The sequence below is a fragment of the Aulonocara stuartgranti genome, assembly GCF_965226115.1.
Source record: "Aulonocara stuartgranti genome assembly, chromosome: 16".
Lineage (NCBI taxonomy): Eukaryota > Metazoa > Chordata > Actinopteri > Cichliformes > Cichlidae > Aulonocara > Aulonocara stuartgranti.
The window spans coordinates 13678175-13704223 of NC_138952.1; the positions used below are offsets into that span (position 1 = coordinate 13678175).

Here is a 26049-nt window from a genome sequence, read left to right on the forward strand (position 1 = left end):
CGAAGACATTGATGATCTCAAGACCTGACTTCGGGTCAGGTATTTAAAAAGTCAAATTACAGATAGAAATGAAATTAAAAACGTTTGCAAAAGAACCTTTCTGGCTGTCAATTCAAAAACACGTCATTTTTCTTCACATTCCGCGTGTCGGCGGTTATTTTATTGTCTAATGATGTTTTAAAATGTCCCCGTGTGGACGCGCAGCATCTGTGCCTTTAAGATCATCTCTCACAGCATCCTCCTCCTCCTCTCCTGTCAGGGACGCGCACACACAGCAGTGCAATATTAGAGACTACAAGCTAGCTTTCTGCACACATATTTTCCCACAGGTACATCATAACCTCACACAACTACACCTGTCCTCGTTGTTTCTCAACTGGACATTGATGCATTTGCCTCAACAGTAACCGTAGCGGTCCCTCCGATCGTTATTGCTTTTATTCCCTTCCCTCCCGCATCCAAAGACTGATCTACGCTACAAGATGGCTGAGCTGAATTTGGGGAAGGGGCTCACTGCAGGGAAAGTGGCCAGTAACGTGCAGAAAAAACTAACCAGAGCGCAAGAAAAGGTAAGCGTGTCTCCCTTACGCGTTGCTGTGTGGTAAATTTATATCTCCGGCCCTCACGCCACGAAGCAGTAATGCCGCATCCTCCACAGAGGCGCAGTGTCGCATCACGACATCATCAAATAAGCGTGGAGTTTGCTGTATTTAAGGAAGAAGCTGTTTACTTGAAATAGGCTGCTCCCCTGCTTTAAAACACTGTCACACAGCGGACACGTACTGCAGTCAGATATGGTGTAGGCCCGCTCATGATCTAGCCTGATGTGTCTGGTATTTGAAGGCTCCTATCTAAACTGGCAGATGAGTGATGTTACTCAGTAAGGGGCATCATCTCATACGTTCTGAGGCCGTTATTAAACAACCATGCAGCAATATGTTGACTATAGGTTGTAGAGGAGGCCACAGACTACGCTTTTAAACACCTGCACTTTGCGCTCAATATTTGGGAGGGGGCGCTATTTGTTCAGCTAAAGGTATTATAAAGCCTGCTGTAAGGCTAAAGATAGACAGAAAGCAGACACGGGTGCCTCCCTACATGCATACTATGTCTGTGTGAATGTTACCGAAGGGGGAAATTAGACTGTGTATAGAGATTTTGGCTATATGTCCCATCAATATGGCAAATATTTAAAAAAAAAAAAAGACTTGCCATGTGTGTGTATGTTTCTGTTTTACATCGTCACTTCATGTTTCTAACCAAATGCAAAGAAATACTATTGATTTTTGATGGCAAAACAGAAAGCTGCTGGGAATCAGTTGTACGGTCTGATGTTTTCAATCATTATTTGTGTGACAGGTTCTGCAGAAACTTGGCAAAGCAGACGAGACCAAAGATGTCGCTTTTGAAGAGGGAGTAATCAACTTCAACAAACAATATGTAAGAGTGCAGTTCAGTGACTCATGGAGTCATAATTAAACATTTTCTAGATATCAACAATAGTATGGCCTAAAATAGGATAAACTGTAGCCTGCATTGAGTCTGAATCCACAGCATATAATACACGATTGGCGTTTTTTGATGAGGCTCACATTTAGTGTTTCATCCTCAGGCTGAAGGCAGCAAACTCCAGAGGGATTTAAGAGCATACCTCGAGGCTGTGAAAGGTGACACGCACAAACACACAAGTCAATCCAGAGACACAAACACACAGAAACACACTTTCATTGGCGTATGAATACACACTAATATAAGCTAATATAGAGGATGTATGTTTGTCCTTAGCCATGCATGAGTCCTCTAAGAACCTTCAGGCATGTCTAGCTGACATGTATGAGCAAGACTGGTACGGCAAGAATGAAGTGGACTCCATTGTGGAGGTGAGAAACACTTTTTACTATTTCTTTAAAAGCCATATTAAGTGAGTAGGCTATATGTGTGTACATGATGTGTGCGCTTAGACATCCTGAAAGTTGTGTGATACAGGGGTTATACTTTTCTTGCCTTCAAGTATGCGTGCCCACTTAGTGCTGAGTGTTACAAGTCTGGTCGTCATGAGGTAAACGGAAGGATGTTCGCCAATCCTGTGTTATAAATGGTTTCAACTACACGAGTCCTCCAAGCTGATTAGAAAATAATAGAATAACCGCTCTTCTGAAATATTCAGGCTGTCCATCTCTGCAAGCAATTATAGTCCCATAGCATGAAAAACTGTACTGCTACAGACTTTATATTATGCTGAATGTCGTAGAACCACGTCTGGTGAAAAATGTTGCAGAGATCCTTAAAATGTCCTCTAATTGTATTCTTGAGGTCATTTTTGATTAGCCACAAATAGCAAGAAGTCATTGCAATTAGCTAAAAGGCTTTTGCCTTAGTGAAGACCACAAGTCAAAATGATGCGACAGAGCTCCTGAAACAAGTTACAAAGTAAAGGAGAAATATATTCACATTGCATGCTACTCCAATATAAAATGTGCTCTGCAGGAGATTTGTCTCGTATAATGTTAAACAGTCTGTCTTGTGCCTGCTTCTGTACATTCCTTCATCTTGCAGGATTGTGATGTGCTTTGGACTGATTACCACCAGAAGCTGGTTGATCATGCTCTCATCTCCATGGATACTTACCTGGGCCAGTTCCCTGATATTAAGGTAAGTTAAGAGGTCGTGACCTCAACAAAAAATCGTTGGTCTTAAATGTTAATCCAGTGGCAGTGAGCGTCTCTTTTATATATTGTGACCTTGCTGGAAAGCATGTTGTATGAATACTGAGCATTTCGATATAAATGAAGAAAGTGAATAATACATTTTTTTTTCTTTTTATTCAGACTCGTATAGCTAAAAGGGACAGGAAGCTGGTAGATTACGACAGTGCCAGGCATAACTATGCCGTGACACACAAAACCAAGAAAAAGGACGGGGGCATTAAAATTACTAAGGTAAAACAAATGCGCTGCGGTGTTTGTAATCACTCAGATGCAAAATTCAACAATTATTTTGTTTTTCAGTTCATTATTTAGGTGAATCAACATGTAAGAAACCTAAAAAAAAATATATGTTTGTTTTGTAGCCCTCATCCTTGTTGGAAAGGGCCACTCCAGGATGGGCTCAGGGTATTCTGTCTGCACACAACGTTGCCCAAAGCAGTCTTTCCAGGAGCCAGGTACATATTTACCTTATTCTACAATTGTAAGGAGTTTTCTGGTAACCCAGCAGTAAAATATATGTTACCATAACAAAGAAGTCAGTATGAGCTAGTTTCAGGAAGCCTTTCTAGAGATGATCCCTGTGTTTGTCTGTCCTCTCTGTTGATAATCTAATGAGGGCAAATTGAAAATGAGAACATCAAAAAGAACAAATCATATTAAGCACAATCAGTGGTGGAAGAGATGTTGTGCATACACACACACACACACACACACACACACACACACACACACACACACACACACACACACACACAATGTATTTAATTCATTACCAGAACATCTAACACACTTGCAAACATACTCTAATTCATTAATTTCAGGCTGAGGAGGAGCTAGAAAGGGCCCAGAAGGTGTTTGAGGAGATTAATGCTGACTTGCAAGAAGAGTTGCCGTCACTTTGGAACAGGTAGGGAATATGTGTTTTTGATTTTTCCTAAATGGATCAGTGCATTTCACTTTCTTCTGTGCTTATAGGCATATTAAATGAAGTCAAGCTGTTAATGCAGTCAGTGCTGTCTCTCTCTTCTCTGCCCTTTCTAGTCGTGTTGGGTTTTATGTCAGCACCTTCCAGAGTTTGGCTGGTTTTGAGGAGAAGTTTCACAAAGAAATGAGTCGGGTAGGAGTCTTCTATAAGCCTCTAGCAGTGATGGATTTAGATAAAGATTAGACGAGAGAAATGGATGCAGTATATCAGATAACAGTTCAGGCCAGACGAGGCCATCGACTATGTCAGCAGGGCCTGCAGCTGAATATAAAATCTGATCTAACCTTCCTTGTTTATCACCTAGTGCAAAGTGTGTTTTAATGTATTTCTGTTTTTTCCCTTGAAAGAGAAAAGTTTCTAAGTAATTTGTTTGGACCCGACGATGGAAACAAACTGTAGCAAACACACTTTACAATACATGGATAACAATATCTATTAGGAGGGTGCCTTTGCAGTGTAAAATATAAATCAAAGAAGGTGGCAAAGGAAATGTAATATTAATTAAATAAATAAATACATGATATAAAAATGTTTATCTTACACACCATCTTTCTGTCTCTACAGTTGGATCAGGATATGTATGACACCCTGGAGAAACTGGAGGAAACAGACACAACTAGGTTAGTGAGAAATGAGCCGTCATTTAAATTCTCTCAGGTACTTGGAAACTGTGGTTTCATATTCTTTTTACATAAGAGGTTAAGCTTTAGGAGGGATCTGTGGAATTAAACAGATATCATTTTATTTTTCTATTTTAATTAGGGCTGTCTGCGTTAATCTTGTTAAAATGACGTTAATGCCATAACTAACTCGCTAACGGAGATTTGCCGCGTTAATGCATTTTAACGTCATTTTAACGAGATTAACGCTGACAGCACTAATTTTAATCAAATTTTATTTTGATAAAATTGGGTTTTACACACCTGAGGTACTGGAAACATTTCAGATTACCTGAAACAGCTGCTTGAAAAAAAAATCCTGACAGTGATTTCAGAATGCTGAGCCTCATAAACTAGTTTACCTTAGGAAGAGCGCAAAGCCATTGTTTTTGATGCATAAATGAAGTGGGGAGGTTATTTATACATCTTTTTTTGTCCACACTGTTTATGAGCAGAGTTTTATTTTAATTTGTAAATCCTGCAGGTTCCAAAAATACCTCATTTTTTGATTAACATTAACAGCAAATAGAAGACGTTTCTATGAGTGCTTGTAAGGGATAAATATTTTAGAGTAATGTATGATCTTAACTGATTTATGTTGAAGGCTGATCTCTCTATTGCATCACTAATTTATGATGCATGTCTGAAGTGGTGCAATAATCTATCACTGTGAATCTTTTAGATTATTACACCACATATCAAAAACAGCAATGGATTAACTTAGAGCTACCCCTGAATCCCCCACCCCCCCTTTCAGCAAGACAGGTATCTGCGGCGCCTCATCATCAGGAGAAAATAGGAGGTAACTGGAAGCAGCTGGGGTAACAATGATGAAACAACTGTTGTCTGTCTGTCCAACTGACCTGTCTGTTGAGCTAGCGTGTATGTTAGTCAGTCTGCAGACTTGGGAGTTTTCAGAGCACTGGATGCTTGATTTGTGCAAGTGATTTCAAAGAAGTACTTTTGGATCGGAAAGTTTCGTGCTCAGAGCTGCAGATAGAGTTGAGTAGACCTGTGTGTCTTATATGCTGCGCCACGCAAGACTGTCACTGTTAGCAACAGTTATGCTGTCTTTCACCGTAAGGTAGAAGGTGAATTTTCAGTCGGTCCTGCATTAGTCAGTAGTGTTCAATGTTTTCAAGCCAAGTGGAAACCAAGGAACTGAAATCCAACAATAGAGCAAAGGTCCATCATAAAAACTATGGACCAAAATAAATTAGAGAAGATTAAAATGACTAAATTGTAGATATATAAACATGCATTGTTTTTGTAGGATCCATAAGTGAACACACATCAGTGGAGCTGCAGCTTCTGTCTGTGGTAAAATGACTCAGCATACATATTCAGAGATGCTGACACAAAATAAGCCTGGATCTTAGGGGGGACCCTGGAGTTCTGGAGCTCCAGAATTGTTGTCTTTCCCTGAATCCTAAACACCAAATTCCTTGATGTGTTTGACATTCCAAAACGTACCTCTCACTGCCATCTAAAACAGCCAGTGTACAAAATCACCTGTTGCAGCTTTAAGTTACAGGTATATGTCAACGTTTTTTTAATATCTGCAGCTCTGGAGCAGCTTTTATCCACTTTAGAGCATCTTCTCTGTAACAGGAGTTGCCTCTATCACTGCTCGCTTGTGACGATTTACTGGAGGCACAAACAAAGCCTGCTTGCATGAGAGGAGAGGACTTGAAACCATGAAAGGGGACTCACTTTTCTTGCATGACAGCTTTTCTAACACTTTCAGCTTGAAATCTTGCAGTGCATGTCTTGTAACCCTTCTTACAATCTTGTGTTTTAGCATTTAGCTGCTTCTTTAACCTCGGCGCTTTTATCTCATATCGTTTGCCGTCTTCATTGCTTTCTCTGTAATTTGTTTTCTTTTCTTCTCCCTCTTTCTCTCTATCTTGTTTACTCAGCGGTAAAGAGGCATCTAACCACACTCTCAGGCCAGGAGGACCACCCCCGATCCCCAAATCCCCATCCAAGGTAGACAAACAGTGTCTCACACACACACACACACTGATGTTTTCTCTTTGTTCAGAATACACAGAGGATCATTTAGTGTTTTAGTTTCTGGGGAGCCATCATCACTTACACATAGGGTTGCCATACCTGTGGATTTTGGGCTGTAAGTGGTTTATTTGTTTGTTTGTTTTTTCAAAACATTTTTTTTCATTTGTTTTTAAATTCAGGTCAACTCTTTGTGATCGGCAATAGAACCCCAGTTTAGGCTATTATCGTATATGTAAACACATTCACGGCTTCATGGTGAAGTTTTTGTGAGACTATCGTAGAACTTATTTATGTTGATCCATCTGGCATGTACTTCAAAACAAATGAATACAAAATATAATTTGCACATTCCGACAAAATTGAACTGCATAATATGAATTTTGCATTCATAACAGCAAAGTCCAATTGATTTGTCTAGTTGAAGGAATTAATTACTGCCTTTTTTCTATATTCTAGCTCAGACCAGCAGTGCCTCCTCCACCCAAGGTGACACCATCTAAAGAGCTAAAAACAGAGAATATCATCAACCTTTTTGATGCTGCAGCTACTCCTGATATCAACGTCACCTCCCCTACAGAGGTCAGTGAGCAGCTGCTGTCGATGAACCCTTTAGCTTTCCCCTTTCTGTGCAGGTCAGAACACCCGCTTCTGATCTGCACCTCCTCTAATTTCTCCTATTCTATTCTATGCTATTCTATTCTATTCTATTCTATTCTATTCTATTCTATTCTGTCTTTTCAATTCTGTCCTTATCCCCCCTCCCACTGTTGTGCCCAATTAGCCAATGAGCCCTCCTGTTCCTGTTGTTATCAGTTTGACAGTCCTGCAGTGAGCAACCTGTTGGACATGGACCTGGATTCTTTCAGTGCAGCAACCAAAGCCTCCACGGTCACACAGGTGGATGATTCACGGCATGAAGATAAAGATCCTAGAGACCCTCTCTCTTTTAAGATATGTCAGTCTTCACAAGAGGTTTTAGTTTCTATTCAGACAGAATTTAAGTTCATTTCATGATATTTAATTCCAAATGAACTGAGTTAAAGAATGAGATGTCCAATGAAGGATTAGCCAACAACATCTGCCATTGCCAGTGTGGTTGGTTCACTTTAAATATGCTGAAATAAGCTTGATAGGTCTGAATAGAAATTGAAATCACTTGGTAAGCGTGGCATAGTTTGAAGTGTTGCCTGCTCTGCTTCTTTCCAAAATACCAAAAAAGAGTTAGATGAAGGCATGATGACCTGTAGACACCTGCCTCTAGTGTACACTTCTTCCTGCTTTAGCACTTTCCATGGATCACTCATGGCATGAACTGCAGACTACAGCCCTGCTTTGCTGTTCTTTCTTGGTCCCCAAGACTGTACAAATTTTCAATAACCTAAACGTTCCTCACGTTACTGGGAAGTTGCTTTTATTCTTTCAAATACTTAAATTATCTATTTTTGTTTGGCTTATACTATGCATGGTATTGATCAAAGTTACTACATGCCATTACTTGTGATTTACATAGCTTGAAAGACAGGAAGCTTGCAATGACAAACCCATACATTTTAAATTCCCCACTCTGAAGCCCAGTGTATAGAGCTTTTTAACCCATTTCAGTTAATTGTTTTGGTTTTAAAGTACACATAATGTATAATTAAACTAAAATTAGCAAAGTTACAGTTAGTTTGTGAAAACGTTAAACATCCAACATGCCAAAAGATATTTTTTCACGAAAGTACATGATGAGCAAACCAAAACTAATAGTACAGTAAAAATATTGATCTGGTGAAAAGCTACGAATCACTGATAATTAATATCAGAAATGCTCCTGTGAAGTGCACAGAAGTACATAGAGCGCAGTTATAGTTTGACTATATATTCATTAATCATTATACTAGTGGTAGTATAATATTCACTTTAGTTCAATTCTGTTCAAGTTCATGCGTATAGCCCCAAATCACAAGAGTTATTGCCTCAAATGAGAGATAAAATCTTTTATCTTAATATTTTCCTTAATCCCTTTATATGTATGTATATATATATTTTTTAAAGAACCTCCAATATAAGAGAGAAAACCCCCAAAATCAGATGACCCCATATGAGCAAGCAAGGAGACAGTGGGAAAGAAAAACTCCCTTTCAACAGGAAGAAATCTGAGCAGAACCAGGCTCAGAGGGGAAGCCATCTGCTATTGCTGGTTGGGGGGCCCTACAATGCCAAGGCTATAATTCATAATCAATTAACGGAAGGCTTTTTTTAAGATGCTTGAGTTAAAGCTAAAAGTTAACACGTCAATTATCACTTTAATTTTTATCATATTGCCTATATTTGTGTACTGAGGCAAAATTACAAAAAATGTAATTGTGGACCTAACTGTGGATTCCCTAATGCTCTTGCTATGCTCTATGACTTAGTTTTACAGGCTGCCAAATCTTAATGTTAAAATATTGTCCTCTGTTCCAAGTGACATTGTTATCCATTGGTCTGAGAGTGTTGTTAGTTTTTAACACAATTAAATAATATACTAATATATTTAACAAATCTACCCCTTCAGACTTCACACATCAGTTAATACTTTACCACATAGTGCTTGTACAGTTGTTCTGCTGGAGATCTTATGCTATGGGCTTGTAGCTCTAGAGCATGGGGCGTGTCTTATTGAATGTAAAAGGCAAAAGCAACAACCCTGTAAAGTATTCTGCTCTTCGTATTTATTACTTCCTTTGTTTTCCACAGCCTGCAAACTGGGACTCATGGGTAAGCCATCTATACTCATGCTAAAAAAAAAAAAGTGCAACAGTAATTAGCAAAAAATCTAATTATCATCATCTTCATCAATACTTATTTCTATTTTTTTCTAGTAACCATCAGTTTAATAACAGTCATACATTATAGAAGCCCCGCTCCTATTATGCCTTTTCTATTACAGCTTTTCTGTTTAGCAAGCTTTTCAATACACTGACCTCTTTCATTTGTCTGTCCCAAATCTGTTTGTGCATTGTCTTTGTGTCTGCAGTGCGTGATTTGATAGACACTGAAGATATTGTTGAACAGCACAAATGGAGCTTGTGAATGAGTTTGAGTCAATTCAGTTCCAAGTTGACATTTCATACAGTTATACATACTGAGTCCATATAATTAGTGTCTTGTGTGCAGTCCACAATTAAAATCACTCTATTTCTTTTGCCTCCTGAAAACACCACTGACCTTTAAAAGCCCCAGTGTACCCAGTGTTTTATGGTAAATTCTAATGTAAAAGTGAAACATAATATTAATAGTGAAAAATATTTTCTGTGGTTTGAAATCATTTGCAACTGAATTGACTTATTTCCTTTCTGTTTCCCTTCACATGCTGTACCTGTATGTTCACATGTCAAACTGATAGAACATGTAGCCTTTACATGTTATTTTCATGGTTCATGTGACACACAGGGATCTTTTGTGTTCTCAAAGTTTAGTGAAGTTGCTCACGCTTGCTGTGGATTGTGTTATACAAACGAGTCTGGTAAACTAACAAGAGCTACTGGGCAACTTCACAAAGCCTTTTTTCGTAGCTTGGCCTTTTGACCATTAACCTACGTTTTTGTTCGTCCCTCTCGCTGTTAAGAGAGACGTGTCTCAACAATCATGGAGTTTTGCTATATTTGAGGCTGAGGCAAAGCAGTGATGGCTCAGAAAGGACTGACATGTCTACTCTTACAAAGCTTCCTTCCTCTTTCTCCATCTGAACATAGCCTTGGATTAGAAACCATGCTTGCTAACCACACACAGAAGATCCAACATCTATCTTCTGATGGGAAAAAGCTGACAGCTTTTATGTTTTTGCCTTCTACTGCCACCCTTCCTTAACCCTCATCTGTCTTTTGATTTAATCTGAACCTTTTCTGTAAAGGTTGGTACTTCCACATCAATCTTCATGGGCTTTATGGTAATTATGATGATAATGCTTGTGAGCAATGACATATTCTGATCTCCCATGGTCCTGTTTCTGCTCAATTAAGATACATTTCTTTATTTTTATCTTTAAATATTACCAATTATTTTGATAAGGATAATACTTATCGCTGTTCAAATCCCTTCAAAAGACCATTCTCATTTTGCAAGAGTTTTAGCCCCTTATTTAACATTAAGTACAGCCCTGTTTCCAAATGAAGATTGAATATTTTAAAAAAGTCAAGCCAAAACCAAAAAGTGTAAAATAACAATAAAGAACTATTCTGTTCTATTCTATTCTATTTATTCTATTTAAGAATATGAATGTTGTCAGAATTTTCTCAAAAAAAGACACATTATGTGACACATTATGTCATTAAAAGAAATACACTCCATACTCTATACACAAGGGATTGTGCTAAAATACGATATTGAATGGCCATGTTTTTGGGGCTCTCAAGCCATGCAGAGCCCATATAGGGCTCAAGAACATTTCTGAAAACTGCTGTCAGTCTTAAAACAACATATAGCCTAAAGAAAATCAACAAATCTCTCCACCTTCTACTGTGAACGTAAATAAGACCAAGACATATTAGAAAACTGTCCTGTGAACCAAGATTTCAAAATGCTTAACAGTCTTTGGACAATGTGACATGCCATGTCCCCAATTTTCATGATAGTCACACAAACAAAAACCAGATTGTGGTACATTAGTACAGGTACAGTACACGTTAACTTCCATGCCATGTACGGCAGCGGTCCCCAACCCCCGGTCCGGTCCGTGAGTCGTTTGGTACCGCGAGAGTTGAAGCTCGGGTGTGAAATTCTGGGTTTTTATCATTAACTCGGTTTCCCTGGGTCTTTTCCCATGTTGTAGTTATGTGTCTTATTTTGAAAGAAATATTTCCGTGTTACCATAGTGACCAGAGAGCATTAAAGGGCTGAGAGGAGGATGTTACTCTCAATGTTGTTGGTGCATTTCAGGAGGATGCTGCTAATAAAGTTACACAATTATTATTATAATAATAATAATTTATTATTATACTTACAAAATACCACAGTTTTTGTCTTGGTCGCATCATTTTATTTTGTTGTATTTATCCGCGACACCTTAAAAGCCGGTCCGTGAAAATATTGTCTGACATTAAACTGGTCCGTGGCGCAAAAAAGGTTGTGGACCGCTGATGTACGGGACCATTAATGCTGAATGATATATGCAGGTTTTATGCTGGTAGACAGACAATGTCATACACAGTTAGCTTATTTCACCTGGACAATGCCAAGCGTCTGTTTGTACAGATTCTATCAGCGTGGCTTTGTAGCATGAGTCCAGGTGCAAAACTTGCTTGCCTGCAGTCTAGACCTGATGAGCAACTAAAACCCTTTATCGGGAAAGAATAGAAAACATTTGCCTTTGCAAAATACAACAGTTGGTCAATTTCCAAATGCTTACAGTGTTCTTTAAAGACAAAGTGAAAACTATCATCCTTTGGAAACAGAGAAGTATTTTGGCTACATCAATATGGCCAGTATAAGATTTAGTAAAAGATAGTTGTTACATTAAGGGCTAAAACATTCAAAATCACTTTATGACCTGTTAGTATTTAAACATTTCAAGCTCCCTCCTTTCTTTCTTATGAATGTACCTCTTCTAAATCAATTTAGTTACACTTTAAAAAAAATATCAAACCCCTTTCTACATTAACAATACTTTACTTTTATTATTAGTCTTAAACTGGTCATACAACATCTCCAGCTTTCTCTTATTTTTAATTCTTCTTGATCCCATTTGATTTATGAAGCCCTTAGAATATCCAGAAGGTAAAATATCTCTTGTGCCCTCTTGACTCCTTGAAACCTGACCCTTGCCCTTCAGCCTGAGGACAGTGGTGCCCAAGAAGAAGCGACCACACAGCACTATGACCCTGTGGCTGCTGCTACAGAGGCCTGGGGGGATGATGGTTCGCAGCCTGTCCACTATGATCCCATCACAGCTGCTACAGAGGGCTGGGGGGATGACGGAACCCAGCCAGTTCGCTATGACCCTTTGGCTGCAGCTCAAGAGGGATGGGGGGATGATGAAAACCAGCCGGTTGATTATGACACCGTAGCTGAAGCCCAAGAGGGCTGGGGCGATGAGGAAAGCCAACCAGTCGCAGAGGTGCCTGCCACAGACTATGAAACACCTGCAGATGAGGCTCCAGCAGACGCAGTTGAGGAGGAAGCCCCCCCAGCTGCTGCTGTGTTGGATAATGAAGAGGGTCAGGTAACCAAGGAGAGAAAAAAATATAGAGATGCATCTGGATGAAAATGATGGATGCATCGACTCTTAAGAAAGAGGTTTGAGCATGGGGTACTGGAGAGAAAAAGATCATGTGAATAAAAGGTGGCAGATGGAGAAATCTTGACATGGAAAGATTTAGGATGCATCTGGACCTGAAGCATGGATGCATCAAATGTGATAAAGAGGGCAAGTTGAAAATAAATTGTTGAGGGAAGGAAAAGAATAGCAACATCTGCTTCTCTACACTCAGTTAATCCCAGTCACTGCTAATCCAGACACATAGTATTCTGTGCAAAAGCTTTATTGCAACTGTACAGTAGTATTTAATCTTGCATCTGTCCAGCATGCCTGTAATAACAAAGACTTTGCTGTTTAGGCTTTTCTGCTTGTCTTTGTCTCATGTTGTCTGTTTCTTCTTTCTTTCATTCTTTGCCCCTCTTTAATTTAAGGTTTTATCCGTCTCACCTTTTAACCTCTCTTGTTATTTATCTTTCTCTCTGCTACCAGGGAGACTCTGCAGCAGCTGCAGCAGCTGAACCAGCTACACCAACTGCACCGGCTGCACCAGTAGTGGAAGAAGAAGCAAAGGAGGAAGAGGAGGTGAGCGCAAGAGTTTAATTTATAATATGTAGCGATTGCTATAATTAACTTAGAGCTGCATTTTTTTATGTAACAAAAACGACCCTTACTTTTCTGGATTTTATATTTATTCTGTTATTTATGGAGATTGTGGCACCAACAAAATGACAAGAGGCTAAGATAGAGTTGGCAGTGCTGATGTTAAGATTTTTTACTGGGTGAACAGGATTAAAAATTAGTGTATCAAAGCAACAGTTCAGGTTGAGAGGTTTGGAAATAAAAGTAAAAGAGGCAAGGCTGAACATGTTCAGGGGAGAAATAGTGGATATATCGAAGAATTTTGGAGATGGAGCTGCCAAGAAAGGAAAAGAGGAAGACCTCAGAGAATATTCATGGATGCTGTGAAGGAGGACCTGCAGAGGGTTGGTGTGAAAGAAGAGGATGCTAGAGATAGGATGACATGGAGCAGATGATCGGCTGTTTCTACTCCTAAAGGACCAGTTGAAAGACAAAGTGATGTACATTGTAAACCTTATACTTGGCAATGTTTTTTTTTAGGTAACTACATTTGTCTTTTAACGAATCAACTATACAATAAAAGACAAAGTGCATCTCATTAGTCACAAAATAATATATCTGATGAGGTCGTTATTTTGTTTAAAAAAGACAGGTAGTAAAATTTAATGGACATGTATGTGTGCTTTAAGGTGAAATGTTACTATTTAAATAATGTATCCATAAATTAAGCATTTTTTTTAAATGTATTTATTGTCCAGACACCTGCAGTAGCAGCAGAATCAACAGAAGTAGCATCAGAATCTGCAGAGATGCCTCCTGGCTTTCTGTTCAAGGTAAAACAGGAGACCAAATGGGAAAACCTAAAAGTGTAAAATGTATTTTGTTTATACGACGATAACTCATGTTAGCATTTATATACAATAGGTCCAAGTGATGCACGATTATGCTGCCAATGACACAGATGAACTGGAGATGAAGGCCGGTGACGTGGTGCTAGTAGTGACTTTTGACAACCCCGAAGAACAGGTAAACTCAAAATTCAAACGCGTACTCATGTGCTTTTGTGCCACAGAAACACTGACACTGTTATCTGATTGCTTGCATGTTTGTGTGCTTAGGATGAAGGCTGGCTGATGGGAGTAAAGCAAGACGACTGGCAGCAAAACAAAGAAAATGGCACTAAAGGAGTATTTCCCGAAAACTTTACCCAGAGGCTGTGAGGCTGCCTCTTATCTACAAGAGGACAGGACCGCAGTCCGGCACTTTCTTTATGTTTCTCTTCCTCTTGCCCATTTTCCCTTTCTTGCCCTGATACTGTATCTTTCCTAGGACTTTGGCCATAAAAGCAGAGCTGTCACAGCCCTGGATGAAATCATGCATTTCTAAGGTCTGCTACACTGTGCTAAAAGGGGATGTTGGCATTTCTGTGGATTTCTGCCAACATTTACAAATTACAGATGTAGCCATTTCACAGGTTTCACTTTCAGCAGTTTTTCACTGCAATTACCTGATATTTGAGGAAGTGATTGGAGACTCGAGCTCATACTGAATAAATGCAAGGATGGTGATTCCTGAAATGGTTGCAGCTGAAATGGCATTAAAATCTTTTATCCTTGATCACTCGTCATCATGCGAAAGATGTTGACTGACATGTTTTAAACTGGGAATGAGATATCAAGGACCGTTTGTAGTTAGTATGATGTCAGGTGTAGCAGAGCGTCTTACACCCACATCCGTCTAAAAATGGATTTGTTAAGAGAATGTAAGGCTGAGCAAAAGGTAAAAACACTTCACTTTAGTAGAAACAGTGACTAAGCAGATTAAAACGCTGAAAAGTCGAACCAACTCCTAGCTTGCAACTTCACTTTCCTTCTAACTTTGAACTTACATGGTACTGAAACCTCATCAGCCCAGCAGCAGATCTTTAACTAGGACTGGAGTTCTCAGATTAGTGATCACACTCCTGATAAACTGCATTGGATAAAACCTGTCCTTTATCCCTATTTTAACTGTTTACTTATAGAAGATTGGCCCTTGGTTGTTGTATTAGTTTAGACTCTGTGGTGGTATAGGTAGTATGAACCTGTTGTTAAAATCCAAATAAATACATATATGTTGTTAACTGATCAACATATTACTGGATTTACATTGCTGGACAACAGTCAAGTAAACAAGGAATCCATAATTATGATTTCTGGTCTGGGAGTCTCATATGGTATTAATGACTAATTGATAAATTATTTTTGACTGTTGTTGTTTTTTTGTTTGTTTTTTTACCTTATCAAGCGATTTCAAATATGCATTAGCCTGGCTTGCTAAAAGCTAGCCTACAAAATACAGAAACAAGAAACTGCTACTGGTAGTATAATAGTTTATAGATATGGCAACACCCTTATACTAATCAAATATATAATAACTGAGCCAGCCTCACTAACTAAATAAATAAATAAATGTGCCGAAAACAGTTCCCTCTGTTTGCAAAGAGACTATTTAACTCACATGCAGATGATTATGAATATGCACCAGAGCAACTTCTTTTATTTTTATATGCTGCCAAGCAATGATTACATATAGCCTAATGTAACTATGTCAACAGAATTGCCAACTGAGGATGATATGGAGTGTTTTGTACTTCTGTAAGGTTTACTGCTCTCGACGTAGCCGCGTAGGTAGTTAAAACTATCTCACATTCAGTCATTCATTCAGTCACTGAATTAACAGCGATTCTCATGATGTTATTAACATGTAATAAGTCTGAGAGAAAATGTACGTGTGTACGATTGTATGTGTGTGTGTTTATGAGTTGTTTGAGATCAGAAATCTTTATCTATAGGCTATTGTTATTGGATGATACCACCGCCACAACCTACCAGGGGAAGTTTTTCTGACCGGACAAGGGCAACTCAAATGTATTTGGGCCTTTTTCCACTGGCTGGTATTACGGTTCCAGGTGTTATTGTGCATTTGTTGTGTATAAGTGTAATTTTACCAAGCTGTGATGACAGATACATATTCTATAAAGACATTCATATTGTATGTGTGTTACTGTGTGCATGCTGACTTCCCATGTGTTGTTGTGTGAACACCCTTAATTTAAGACAGTGATACTTGGGTCACTTTTGAGGCAGTTGAAACAAGGTATTTATTTTTATTTTTTTATGTGTTTTGTTAAACTTTATAAGATGGTGGTGGGCAGTCATGGTGTGTGTTTTTCTGCCATTCTCTTTCAAATCAGTCCTGATTATTACTGCTGGTTGCCCATCAGCCTTGCCTCAAAATGTTGCTAGGTATCGTGGTCCAAACAGAGCTAATTACATGGAGGCTTGTCACATAAAGACAAATTCCAAGCAACCAGACACAAGTGGACTTTTTCGAATGGTTTTCAGTATTTTTAAACCACTTTGGACTGCATTTCTTTCTTTTGTTCATGTATATTTAAAATGCCTTATAACACGTGAGAACAACAGCTTCACATTAAGGCAAATTAATCACTATTTCTTTTCCCTTTTTTGTATAAATTAGTCATGTTTACCTGAGTCTGGCTCTGTATTTGTCTTTATGTAACACTCTCCTATGTTGAGCTATGGGGTATGACACAAAGGACTTTCCTGTACCTAACTGACCAATATTAAAGATAAAAAATATAATAGCTACTTGTCTGTGGTTCCTATTTATTAAATGTACAGTACCTTACAGTTCCTACTAAATTTATCATGCCAACACTGAGTGTAAGATGTGGCATAAACCTTACAATATTTTTAATTAACAAAATTGCTGCTTACTAAAATAATTTTTCGTTCTGTTAACTGGTTAATCCACCAATTTGTTCAAATCAAAATTATATTTTAAATGTTATTAATGCCGGCTTTAAAATTTGGTTATAAAAACACACTTTGTTCTTTGTCTAATAAATAACTATATATAGATAGATGGGAACAAAAAACAGTTCTCCCTCTGCTCATTATTTGCGATCATTGGTCATGTGAACAAAGTGAACAAAATTTTAAAGTACTTCTCACTAATTCATGTGTTTTTCTTCAGCTAAGAAAAACAAATTGTGTTCAGCGTGTTGTTCTTCATGACATCCATCCATCTACTTCATTCCATAGGTAAAGAAGCAGGCTACATCCTGGACAGGTTCCCAGTCTGGTGCAGGGCTGAGAAAGAAACAGACAAACCTTCATTCTTACATTCACACCTACAGCCAGTTCAGAATCACCAGTTATCCTTACCTACCTCCGTTTTGCGACTGTGGGAAGAAAGCTAAACACCTAAAAAGGAATCAGAATGGATTTAAAGCCAGGACCTTCTTTCTTCTTCTTGCTTCTCTGCAAATACTGAAGCATCCAGCAGGGGGTACTGTGCTCACTGACTAATTTCCTATCCTGGAAAAAAGAAAAAGCTTTCAGGCATCAAGGGGAGGAAAGAGGAGCTTTGCTGAGAGCTGCTGTCCTTGGTACTGAAACCAAACAGCAGCCCACCCTAACCACAGCTGCTGTTATATTAAGTTATAGATGTATCATTTCATAAAGTGACCAATAGGTTATTTATGTTTTATCTATGAAATCCTTTTGCTAGTCCATTTTGTTAGCATAGATCTTGAAAAGACGGAAAGCATTTCTATTACAACAAGCAGAATAGCCACTTTATTACTTTATTAGATAATCTATATCTATATGATACTTTGTATTGTATTGTCACGATCTCGTTTAGATTTTTTTTTGCTATGATAAAAGCACAACAGATTTTAGTTTACAAACAAGAGAAAACCTTTATATTTCAAATTCAAAATTTTATGAACAGAGTTGCCAGAAAAAATATTACATTTACATTTTTTAAAAAATAGATCTTTAAATAGTCTCTCCAACAATAGCTTAATATACATATGTGACAAATCTTTGAGCAGTCATACAAAAGAATGCCTTCAATTTTCCAGATCGACTGCAATGTTTGAGTCTTCACATAGCAACTCAACTGGGAGGGGCATGCGGGAAATATGAACTATATATTACATATCTATTCATCTCCAATAAGCCATTTAACAAAAAAGATTAGACCTGCTTGGCATACTGCTAAGTGTATAAAGACGGAAGTCAAAAAAGACCATGCAAAGTTTCAAATAAACACCTATTAAACGCTTAAGAATAAAAATAAGTACTGTTTTTAATATGATGCCTAGCTAGCTACTTAATACAGTAGTTGAATACAGCCTGAGTGCACTGATCTGAAAACTGGAAACCTGAAACAATGAAAAACAAATAAAAAAGTTTTAAATTAAAAACACCTGATAATCAACAAGGAGACGTTTAAATGAGCCACATAAATTTGTTTAACACAATCAAGTCGTGTAGAAACGGATGGCAGAGACAGGGCGGCCACTATAGCACCTTTAATCAATCCTGCATCAGTAAGTGACAAATGTTGTGAAGTAGAATTATACAGTATGTGTACAAAGTGTAACACAAATACTGTGTATTCATACTCTTTCTCCGCCATCCAGTTGTTACAACAAAGCCCTTTTTCAGATGTCAAAAAACAATGCAACACCAGTACATTTAATCTCATCATGTACAAAGTAATGAACTTAATAAACTGTCTAGTTAAATATTTTTCTGTAAATTATTTGCTAATATATAATATAGACTCTAAAAGGAAGAGTAAAGAATCAGTGAATTTACTGCAGTGATGAATCTAACAGTAAACTAAGTAAAGTCCATGACTTAACTGTATAAATACCTATGTACATTTAAAGTTTCACATCTCACCTTGTTCAGTCACTAATTTCTCCTCTTTTTTTCTTTGTGTGTTCATCTTAAGCCTGAGACACTAAAGAGGTTTCACAAAATTGTATCAATAAGCTCAAATATTGTCAGATTGGAGTAAATACAGTACAAAGGAAGGATAAAAACCCGGCAGTCTCACTTCTCAGCAATTTTTTTTAGTATAATCTTTGTTTTTGATCTGTGGTAAACAGAAATCAGATTTTTTTCATGTCTATTACATTTTTTTGGAAATGAATAAAACTAGAAATACTATTTTTCCATATTTCTGTTACTAGAATAATGTGTCCTGTCTCATTTTCTCTCTTTATCTCGTTTGCATGAACAACAAAAGAACTTGTTGAAGTACAGCAAATACAGGCAAGTGGAGTTACTACAAAACATATTTACATTATAAAATGAATTGCCTTTGGTGGTCCCTCAGTTGATTTCTTGTGAAAAGAAAGGTTGTTGTGCTTTGCGTTCTAGTGCTCCATACTAGTGTTAACTGAAAGAAGACATCGTGGTGAAACATGTCTCTGCGCCTCTTATCTATGTCATTGTTCAACAGACCAGGGGTGGAAGTGTGTAGTATCCAGCAGCATTTTCCCTAGCCAATGTAGAAGCCAAGGGTACCAGTGCAGCCCATCATTCTGTGCTTCTGATGGCCCAATCAGGCTGTAGAAGAGTCGTAGTGGGGCCAGGGCCCAGTGGGACAAATGGTGACTGTCCACAGCAGCATAACAAGATGCCAATACACCATTTACCACTATAGACCCATGCTGGGTGAGTGGGGCATACAAGCCAATGCTCCTCTGCTCGCTCACAAAGGTCACAACTGAAAGTTTTGGCTGCGACTTCACTTCCCCTGCCGATGTAAACACACACTGTCCTGGCTGGACCTCGCTGGCAAAAACCGTCCTCTGACCTACTCCCCATCTAGGCCTGCCTTCCCACGTGGAACCCGATAACGGCTCTTCCTCTTGCTGATTCAGCCCAGCAGTGCAGTCTGTGACAAAGATCAGGTGAGCAGCTGTGAGAGTAATATTGAATCCTGCATTAGTCCCAATAACATAAAAGATCTTTGAGGCATTGGGCTGGCGGTCCAGAAAGGATAGGACTGGGCTGTAGAGAAAAGGACCATGGCCGTCTGCTGTTGAGGAAGCCAAGACCCGATCACCAGGGAGGAGGTCACGCATCTGTTTAGCAGCACCACCTTCAACGACAACCTGAGCGTCACCAGGGAAACAACCACCGGTTTTGGCTGCCACAGAGTGTTCTGTTGAATTGAAGAACAAAAGACATGATGATGTTATTTGTAATTATTTAGTGCTAATGCAAGAATGAAAAGCATAAAGAGAGGTCCTCTCAGGAGAGGAGGACAGGCACCGCGGCATTTGGTCTCCTACAGGGATTTCACATTTTTCTGGGTCACTGAGTATAAAGCAGGTAAGACTTTGACTCTCGAAGAACTTTATCTCAGTGGATTAGTGGTGGATTGTTAACACATGTATACATTATGACTCAAAGTCAAGGTTCAAACTGCTTTCTTGTCTATCTGATTCTTGCCCTCTTCTTGTGCTTAGAAACTATGCACACACAGAAACCCACTTCAGAAAAATTATGTTTTTATCTGCTTTTAAACAAACCAATTAAGAGCTGATCGCTGGATTTTTAAACTATTACTTGTCCTTTCATTGTGTGAGGCAATCTTTAAATATGGTTATGTGTCATTGTAACCATTTTATAATGCTTACAATAAATTTATATGGTTTGAAATACATGAAATAGTTCCCAAAACATTTTTTAAGGCAAATCAATTTCTTGGGGTAATGGAAATCTTACAAAAAAAGACAACAAAGCAAAATATCAGCCAATGCTGTAACTTCATATTTTTCATGTATTGCCCTCTGTTATGGAAACAGTGTTCAGTGCCATGGTATGTACATGTACTGTATTTCTATCTTTCTGAAGCAGATTTTTCATGTTAACAGTTAGCAGAGTAATAACAGAGAAACATCCTTTGTTTTACTATTTTATTTTGCTATTGCCGAAGTGACAGTGTTGCAGAGTATATCTGAGCTATTTGGCCCTTTAAGACGCAGCGAGATGAGGTGGCAAAAAGGGGTAGTCGGCAAGAGCTAATGGATAACCAGCTGATTGTATCACCACAGTCAGAGCACGGCCTGGGGTCAGAGAGCCAGGAAAGTACACAGACTCTGGTTCTAGATATTGTTTTTAAACTGGGTCACATGCCCCAGTCTCAGCGGTTCTATACACACTGAGACATCACAATGGGCTCGAATCTTAGCAAAGAATCCTGCTATTACTAAGCACTATATGGTACTACCGTCTTAAATGAACTGGGAGAACAATAGAATAGAATAGAATAGAATAGAATAGAATAGAATAGAATAGAATAGAATAGAATAATCAATGCAAAAAATTGTGAAACAGAAATGAATCAGTATAAATGTGCGTGGGTGTTTGTGTGAGAGGGCTGTCTTAAGGCAGCCAAATATTTGTCCAAGGTGTGTGTCGGTAAGCCTGAAGGCTGCAGAGACCAGGGGGTGATAAGACTCAGATAAGCGATCTCAGAGAAACCTACTGAAGGAAAAGCAATAGCGAACAAAGAGAGAGTTAATCATCTCACAGGCTACTAACCTCATCAGACTGCTAGAATGCAGTTTGGCATCAAATAACTGGTGGTACCAGACATGGGTAAATGGATTTCTTAAGTGTCTTAAAAGTTAGAATAGCTGGAGGTGGAATGCTTTCAGCTATTGTTTGCATGAAGAAAGTATGTGATAAAGTATGTGTACTGAAATATTATGGATCTACTACAAAAATGCAGATTGAATATACAGTCAAGAATACAGAAAACACTATTATGTCAAGCAATTTAAGTATTTTAATTTAACCACCATATATCTTTCATGGTTTTTGACCACAAATGTGGTACTACATATAGAGTATTAGCTGCCATTAGTCTTGCACTGAATGCAGAAAAGCCTACTTACATTTGTTTTCATTCATTTCATCCACATGTTGTACAGCTAAATATCCTAAAACCTTGATAACTAACGATTTACATAATGACTATACACAACATCTATTAAGACCAACATGTGAGGCTAAACTGGGCAAAGAGCACAGGTGCACAACCTGCTTTGATTGGCTCCCAGTAGACCATACACTTAAGCACACACCCAGAGTGTTAATAAAGGCAATGAATGGGAAACTAAACCATTAGTGGCTCACTGTCAAATGGTCTAGCATCAGCCTCATTAGCAGTAATAACAGCTGAACACAAAAGCAAAAACACACAAAGAGGTACTTTGATAATGCATACATACTGTGCACTGTTCTAATTTACATCTCTTACCTGACTTGACGCTACAGTGAATGTGGGCTTTGGACTCGTAATAGACCCAGTCAAATCCAGCTTCTACAGCCAAGCGAGCCAACATAGCATACTTATTCCTGTCCCTGTCAGGAGGACAAAAAATTATAGTTAATTTCCAGCATGAGTCCATCTGAATTAAAATTCACAAAAAAGACCATTTCTACTTTGACATTTATGTAGACAAGTTGTAAGGAAGGAATTTTTCCCACATTCAGACTAAAATATGTGAACTTGCTATCAGCTAAAAAAATGTGGTGTATTTGTTTACCAATTGCTTGACTCATCACATTGCAGATAAGTTAACTGACAGTTTAACTTGTTGAGTGTCACAGTTCACGCACTACAAGCAGTTTAAATGTTCTCTGGCCAACGCCCGGCCTATTCACAGCACATAACTTATTCTAGCCTACCTGTCTGATGTGGTGATGTCGACAGCACGCCCCTCATAATGCAATGAGTCCTCTGAATGATGACCATCCTCATCCCAGCCCTCCGTCACTCTCAACTTCACACCTGGCCACATGTTCATCACAGAGATGGCCAGAGAATTTAGCTTGTCTTTACACCGCTAAGAGAGGAACAAACAAGAACAAAAGGAAAGCAGACTGTTAGAAACATAAAGAAATCTTCTAGTCCCAGTATCACTTAAACTTGAGAAGAAACGTATATGAAACATTTATTGCAATGAAATGTCTCTGAAGAATGATTACATTGTGGCAATCAACAAATGAAAAGAAAAAACATTTTACAGTGTTGACAGTCTGTTTCTGATAAGTCTGTTAATCAGGGGCATTATGTGGTGACAAGAGCTGGATCATGGATGACAACAGCAGAGCCCAGTAAGATAACTAGCTAGGGTAACTAGCAGGAAAGCATGAGTGACTAAAATAATAATAATAATCATCAAAATAAATACAGGATACCTCAGATTGTAAAAAAACACAAAAGAATCTGCAAATAGTCATTGTACATTAAAAATGTGCCAGGTGGGTTTTTCCAGATTGTTAGAAGCATTATTATTGTGGTTTATGTTAGTTCTTTGATCAATGAATGAACGTAGGATTAAATGAATTAGCCGATCTGTTTAAAGGTTCACAATTAAAAAAGAGCTTAAAAAAACAGGGTGTTTTGGGGGGTTTTTTACATTAAGGTGTGTGCTTGTTGACCAAATGAACATTGTGATATGAAAACAGCACTGACATTAATATCTGATGGGAAAAGATGCTCCGGGACCCAAAGGCGGTGATTTTACGCACACCAAAGTTTATGTCTAGGCATGAAAACCGTGCAGATTGGCGACGACCGAGACTCACTTGGTGCGTGACTAAAAGAAACACTAAAAGTCTATAACAGTTCAGTATGTCAGACAGCAAAACCCAGAGGACCAGGAGTCAATGAAATCAATCACTGTAGTTCAAACATCTGACTGACCAGAGATATTGAGCAGACAACTGTATGCAACAGTGTAACTAACCTAGTCACTCAACTCCTTGTGGTATACTTGCTACAATCAACTTTCAACCGATTCTTTCTTTATAAAAACAAAGAAAAGAAAAAGAAAGAAAGAAAGAAAGAAAGAAAGAAAGAAAGAAAGAAAGCTTTTCCCCCTTTTGCAATACCAGGTATATTTAGGCACTCTGGCCTGTATCGCATCTTGCGAACGTATACGTAGGCTACTCATTCATCCCCCTTCTCACCTGGGTCATTAGCCTGTCGGCGCCCGTGTCCTCCTCATCTTTAAAGATTATGTCTGTATTGTAGTTTGGCGTCAGCTCTTTAAAGCGCTCGGAGTTGCGTGTTATCTTGCCCTCGGGACGCCCGCTGGCTCCTAGGGTCTTCTCGGCGACGTTTGGGCTGAACTGCTTGTAGGCAAGCGGGATGAGCTTTTTCGGGAGCCGCCTTTTGCCGTACCCCCTCCCCGGCCCGCAGCCCTCCGAGGCAGGTGCGAGGAGGAGGAGGACCAAGGCACACAGAGAGGCGGTGAGAAGGAGGAAGGAGATCCGCATCGCCCCGGGGGGAGGGAGGACTCTCCCGGGGGAGAGAGATGTCTTCAGTACCTCCGCGGTTTGGCTACCGACTCCATCGTCCGTGACAGTTGCAAATCCACGTCCGAAAAACTCGGATAAAAGAAGCTCAGCACCTCGGCTGCACGGGGCACCATTTGGATACCAAAAAGTTTCTAGCTTTTCCAGAACATCGACCCTGTATTGAGAAACTTCGCTCGCACCGCCTTACAGAATCAACAGTAAGTGTGCAGGCTGTAAAGTCCGTGCATTTTAAACAAACAGGTTCAAAGTCGATTTGGTGGGTGAGAGAGTTAAAGAGAGAGAGCGGTTACTGATATCCAAGTTGCAGTGTTGTGGTTTCTCTCCCCCTCTTTCTTTTCCTCTGGGAAACTGTCATAACAGCAGCCACTTTTGCCTGCTCTTTGGTTGGTGCCCTCTCTGGATTGAAGGCTTTTCCTCTCCATATGCTGCCGGCGTGCAACAAGCTGCAGCTTTCCAGTTGAATTGAAGGGATTTGAGTGATCCAAAACGATCTGTTGCCACTTCAGACCGCACCCTGCCAGTCCTGCCCTCCTCTCTCTCCTTTGCTCCCTCTGTTCCTATACTCTGCCACCCACCCCGCCCCTCTTGGGCACAGGGCGCACTGGAGAGTCCTGTCCACACTCTGCTGGCAGACAGGCAAGCAGCAAACACAAGTTTGCCCTTTATTGCTGCCACTTCACATTTCCAGTTGTTGTCTGTGTCTTTCTGTGACCTTGACAGCTCTGTACTCTGACAGCCCTGCTTTTTGTTTTACATTGTAAACAACAATCACAATCAATTAAAGCAATCAATTTCCTGGAGTAGACTGCCACAATTTTTCCCGGCTGCATAAAGATCAAGGGTCATTAGTTGGCTTGATGTTGGATGACTGACTGCGTAATAGGGTAATTACCAGGGGTGAGACATACTAATTGCCTGGATGTTTAGCAGGTAGATTGCTTGGCAGAAAAACTGATTTGCTGACTGACTGACAGATTGTTGAACGGCTAGTTGACTGACTGAGTTACAGCAGGGACAATTAGTCTTAAATGAGTGCTCTAATAAATAACCAATAGTACTAACTTTATGTCAGTTTTCTAAAATGGACATCTTTAATTTAAAAGCTTTTGGCTACTTGGTTCTCTTGCTGCCTATAGGTGAAGCACACATCCACATGCACACACAAACACACACACAAGCAAACCCAACCCCTCCAAATTAGCTCTTCAAATATTTGCCAGCAGAAAATCAGTGGTCTCACCACTGTTTCTCAATGCTGGCTCCTTGGAATGAATTAAACTGTACAAGGCTGAGGCTTTCCACAGTTTACGTTTTATTATTTGTGTCTGTAAACACCGTAAAGTATTTTTTGCTGCAACACTGCTTTTCATGTGTCTTGATGGGACTCTGAAAGGCAAATAGAGAGATTCACACAGAGTAAACAGCCATCTATTTTTGTTTTTGCCTTTAAGCTGAAACAGAGCACATACTGACACTTGTGTAAATTCATTAAACTTTTCCTGGTATGGAGCATGCAGACTAGTTCAAATAAATCAAAATTTGTCAGATAGAGGTGTCAGTGTTTTGCCAAATTTGGTTCTAGCTTCGCAAAGTGGAATAGCTCCCATAATGCAGTTTAATCTTATCGGGAACTTTTGCTACTCCAGGAATAAAAAGCTTTTTTGGGGCA

General features: G+C 39.1%; 2 protein-coding genes across 7 annotated transcripts; one reads left to right on the plus strand and one right to left on the minus strand.

Moving 5' to 3' along the window:
• The first annotated feature begins 238 nt into the window (after nucleotides 1-238).
• Nucleotides 239-15341, plus strand: bin1a (bridging integrator 1a). Of its 6 annotated transcripts, XM_082508731.1 has the most exons (20): nucleotides 239-569; nucleotides 1360-1440; nucleotides 1613-1667; nucleotides 1786-1880; nucleotides 2557-2652; nucleotides 2829-2939; nucleotides 3071-3163; nucleotides 3530-3615; nucleotides 3750-3825; nucleotides 4258-4313; nucleotides 5110-5154; nucleotides 6272-6341; nucleotides 6825-6947; nucleotides 7182-7265; nucleotides 9090-9110; nucleotides 12163-12552; nucleotides 13078-13170; nucleotides 13926-14000; nucleotides 14092-14193; nucleotides 14286-15341. In XM_082508731.1, the coding sequence occupies exons 1-20, from the start codon at nucleotides 483-485 to the stop codon at nucleotides 14385-14387; spliced, it is 1941 nt and encodes a 646-aa protein (XP_082364857.1). In that variant the 5' UTR covers nucleotides 239-482; the 3' UTR covers nucleotides 14388-15341. The 6 variants fall into 6 exon arrangements, with proteins under 6 accessions (XP_082364857.1, XP_082364861.1, XP_082364859.1 ...); XM_082508735.1 differs by lacking the exon at nucleotides 12163-12552; XM_082508733.1 differs by lacking the exon at nucleotides 7182-7265.
• A 3199-nt stretch (nucleotides 15342-18540) lies between these two features.
• LOC309691271 (indian hedgehog B protein-like) lies at nucleotides 18541-25484 on the minus strand. Its single transcript, XM_082508870.1, has 4 exons — nucleotides 24030-25484; nucleotides 22743-22900; nucleotides 22312-22415; nucleotides 18541-20205 (listed from the first exon to the last, which is right to left on the minus strand). Exons 1-4 carry the CDS (start codon nucleotides 24336-24338, stop codon nucleotides 19484-19486), a joined length of 1293 nt encoding a protein of 430 aa, XP_082364996.1. The 5' UTR covers nucleotides 24339-25484; the 3' UTR covers nucleotides 18541-19483.
• Between the last annotated feature and the right edge of the window lie 565 nt (nucleotides 25485-26049).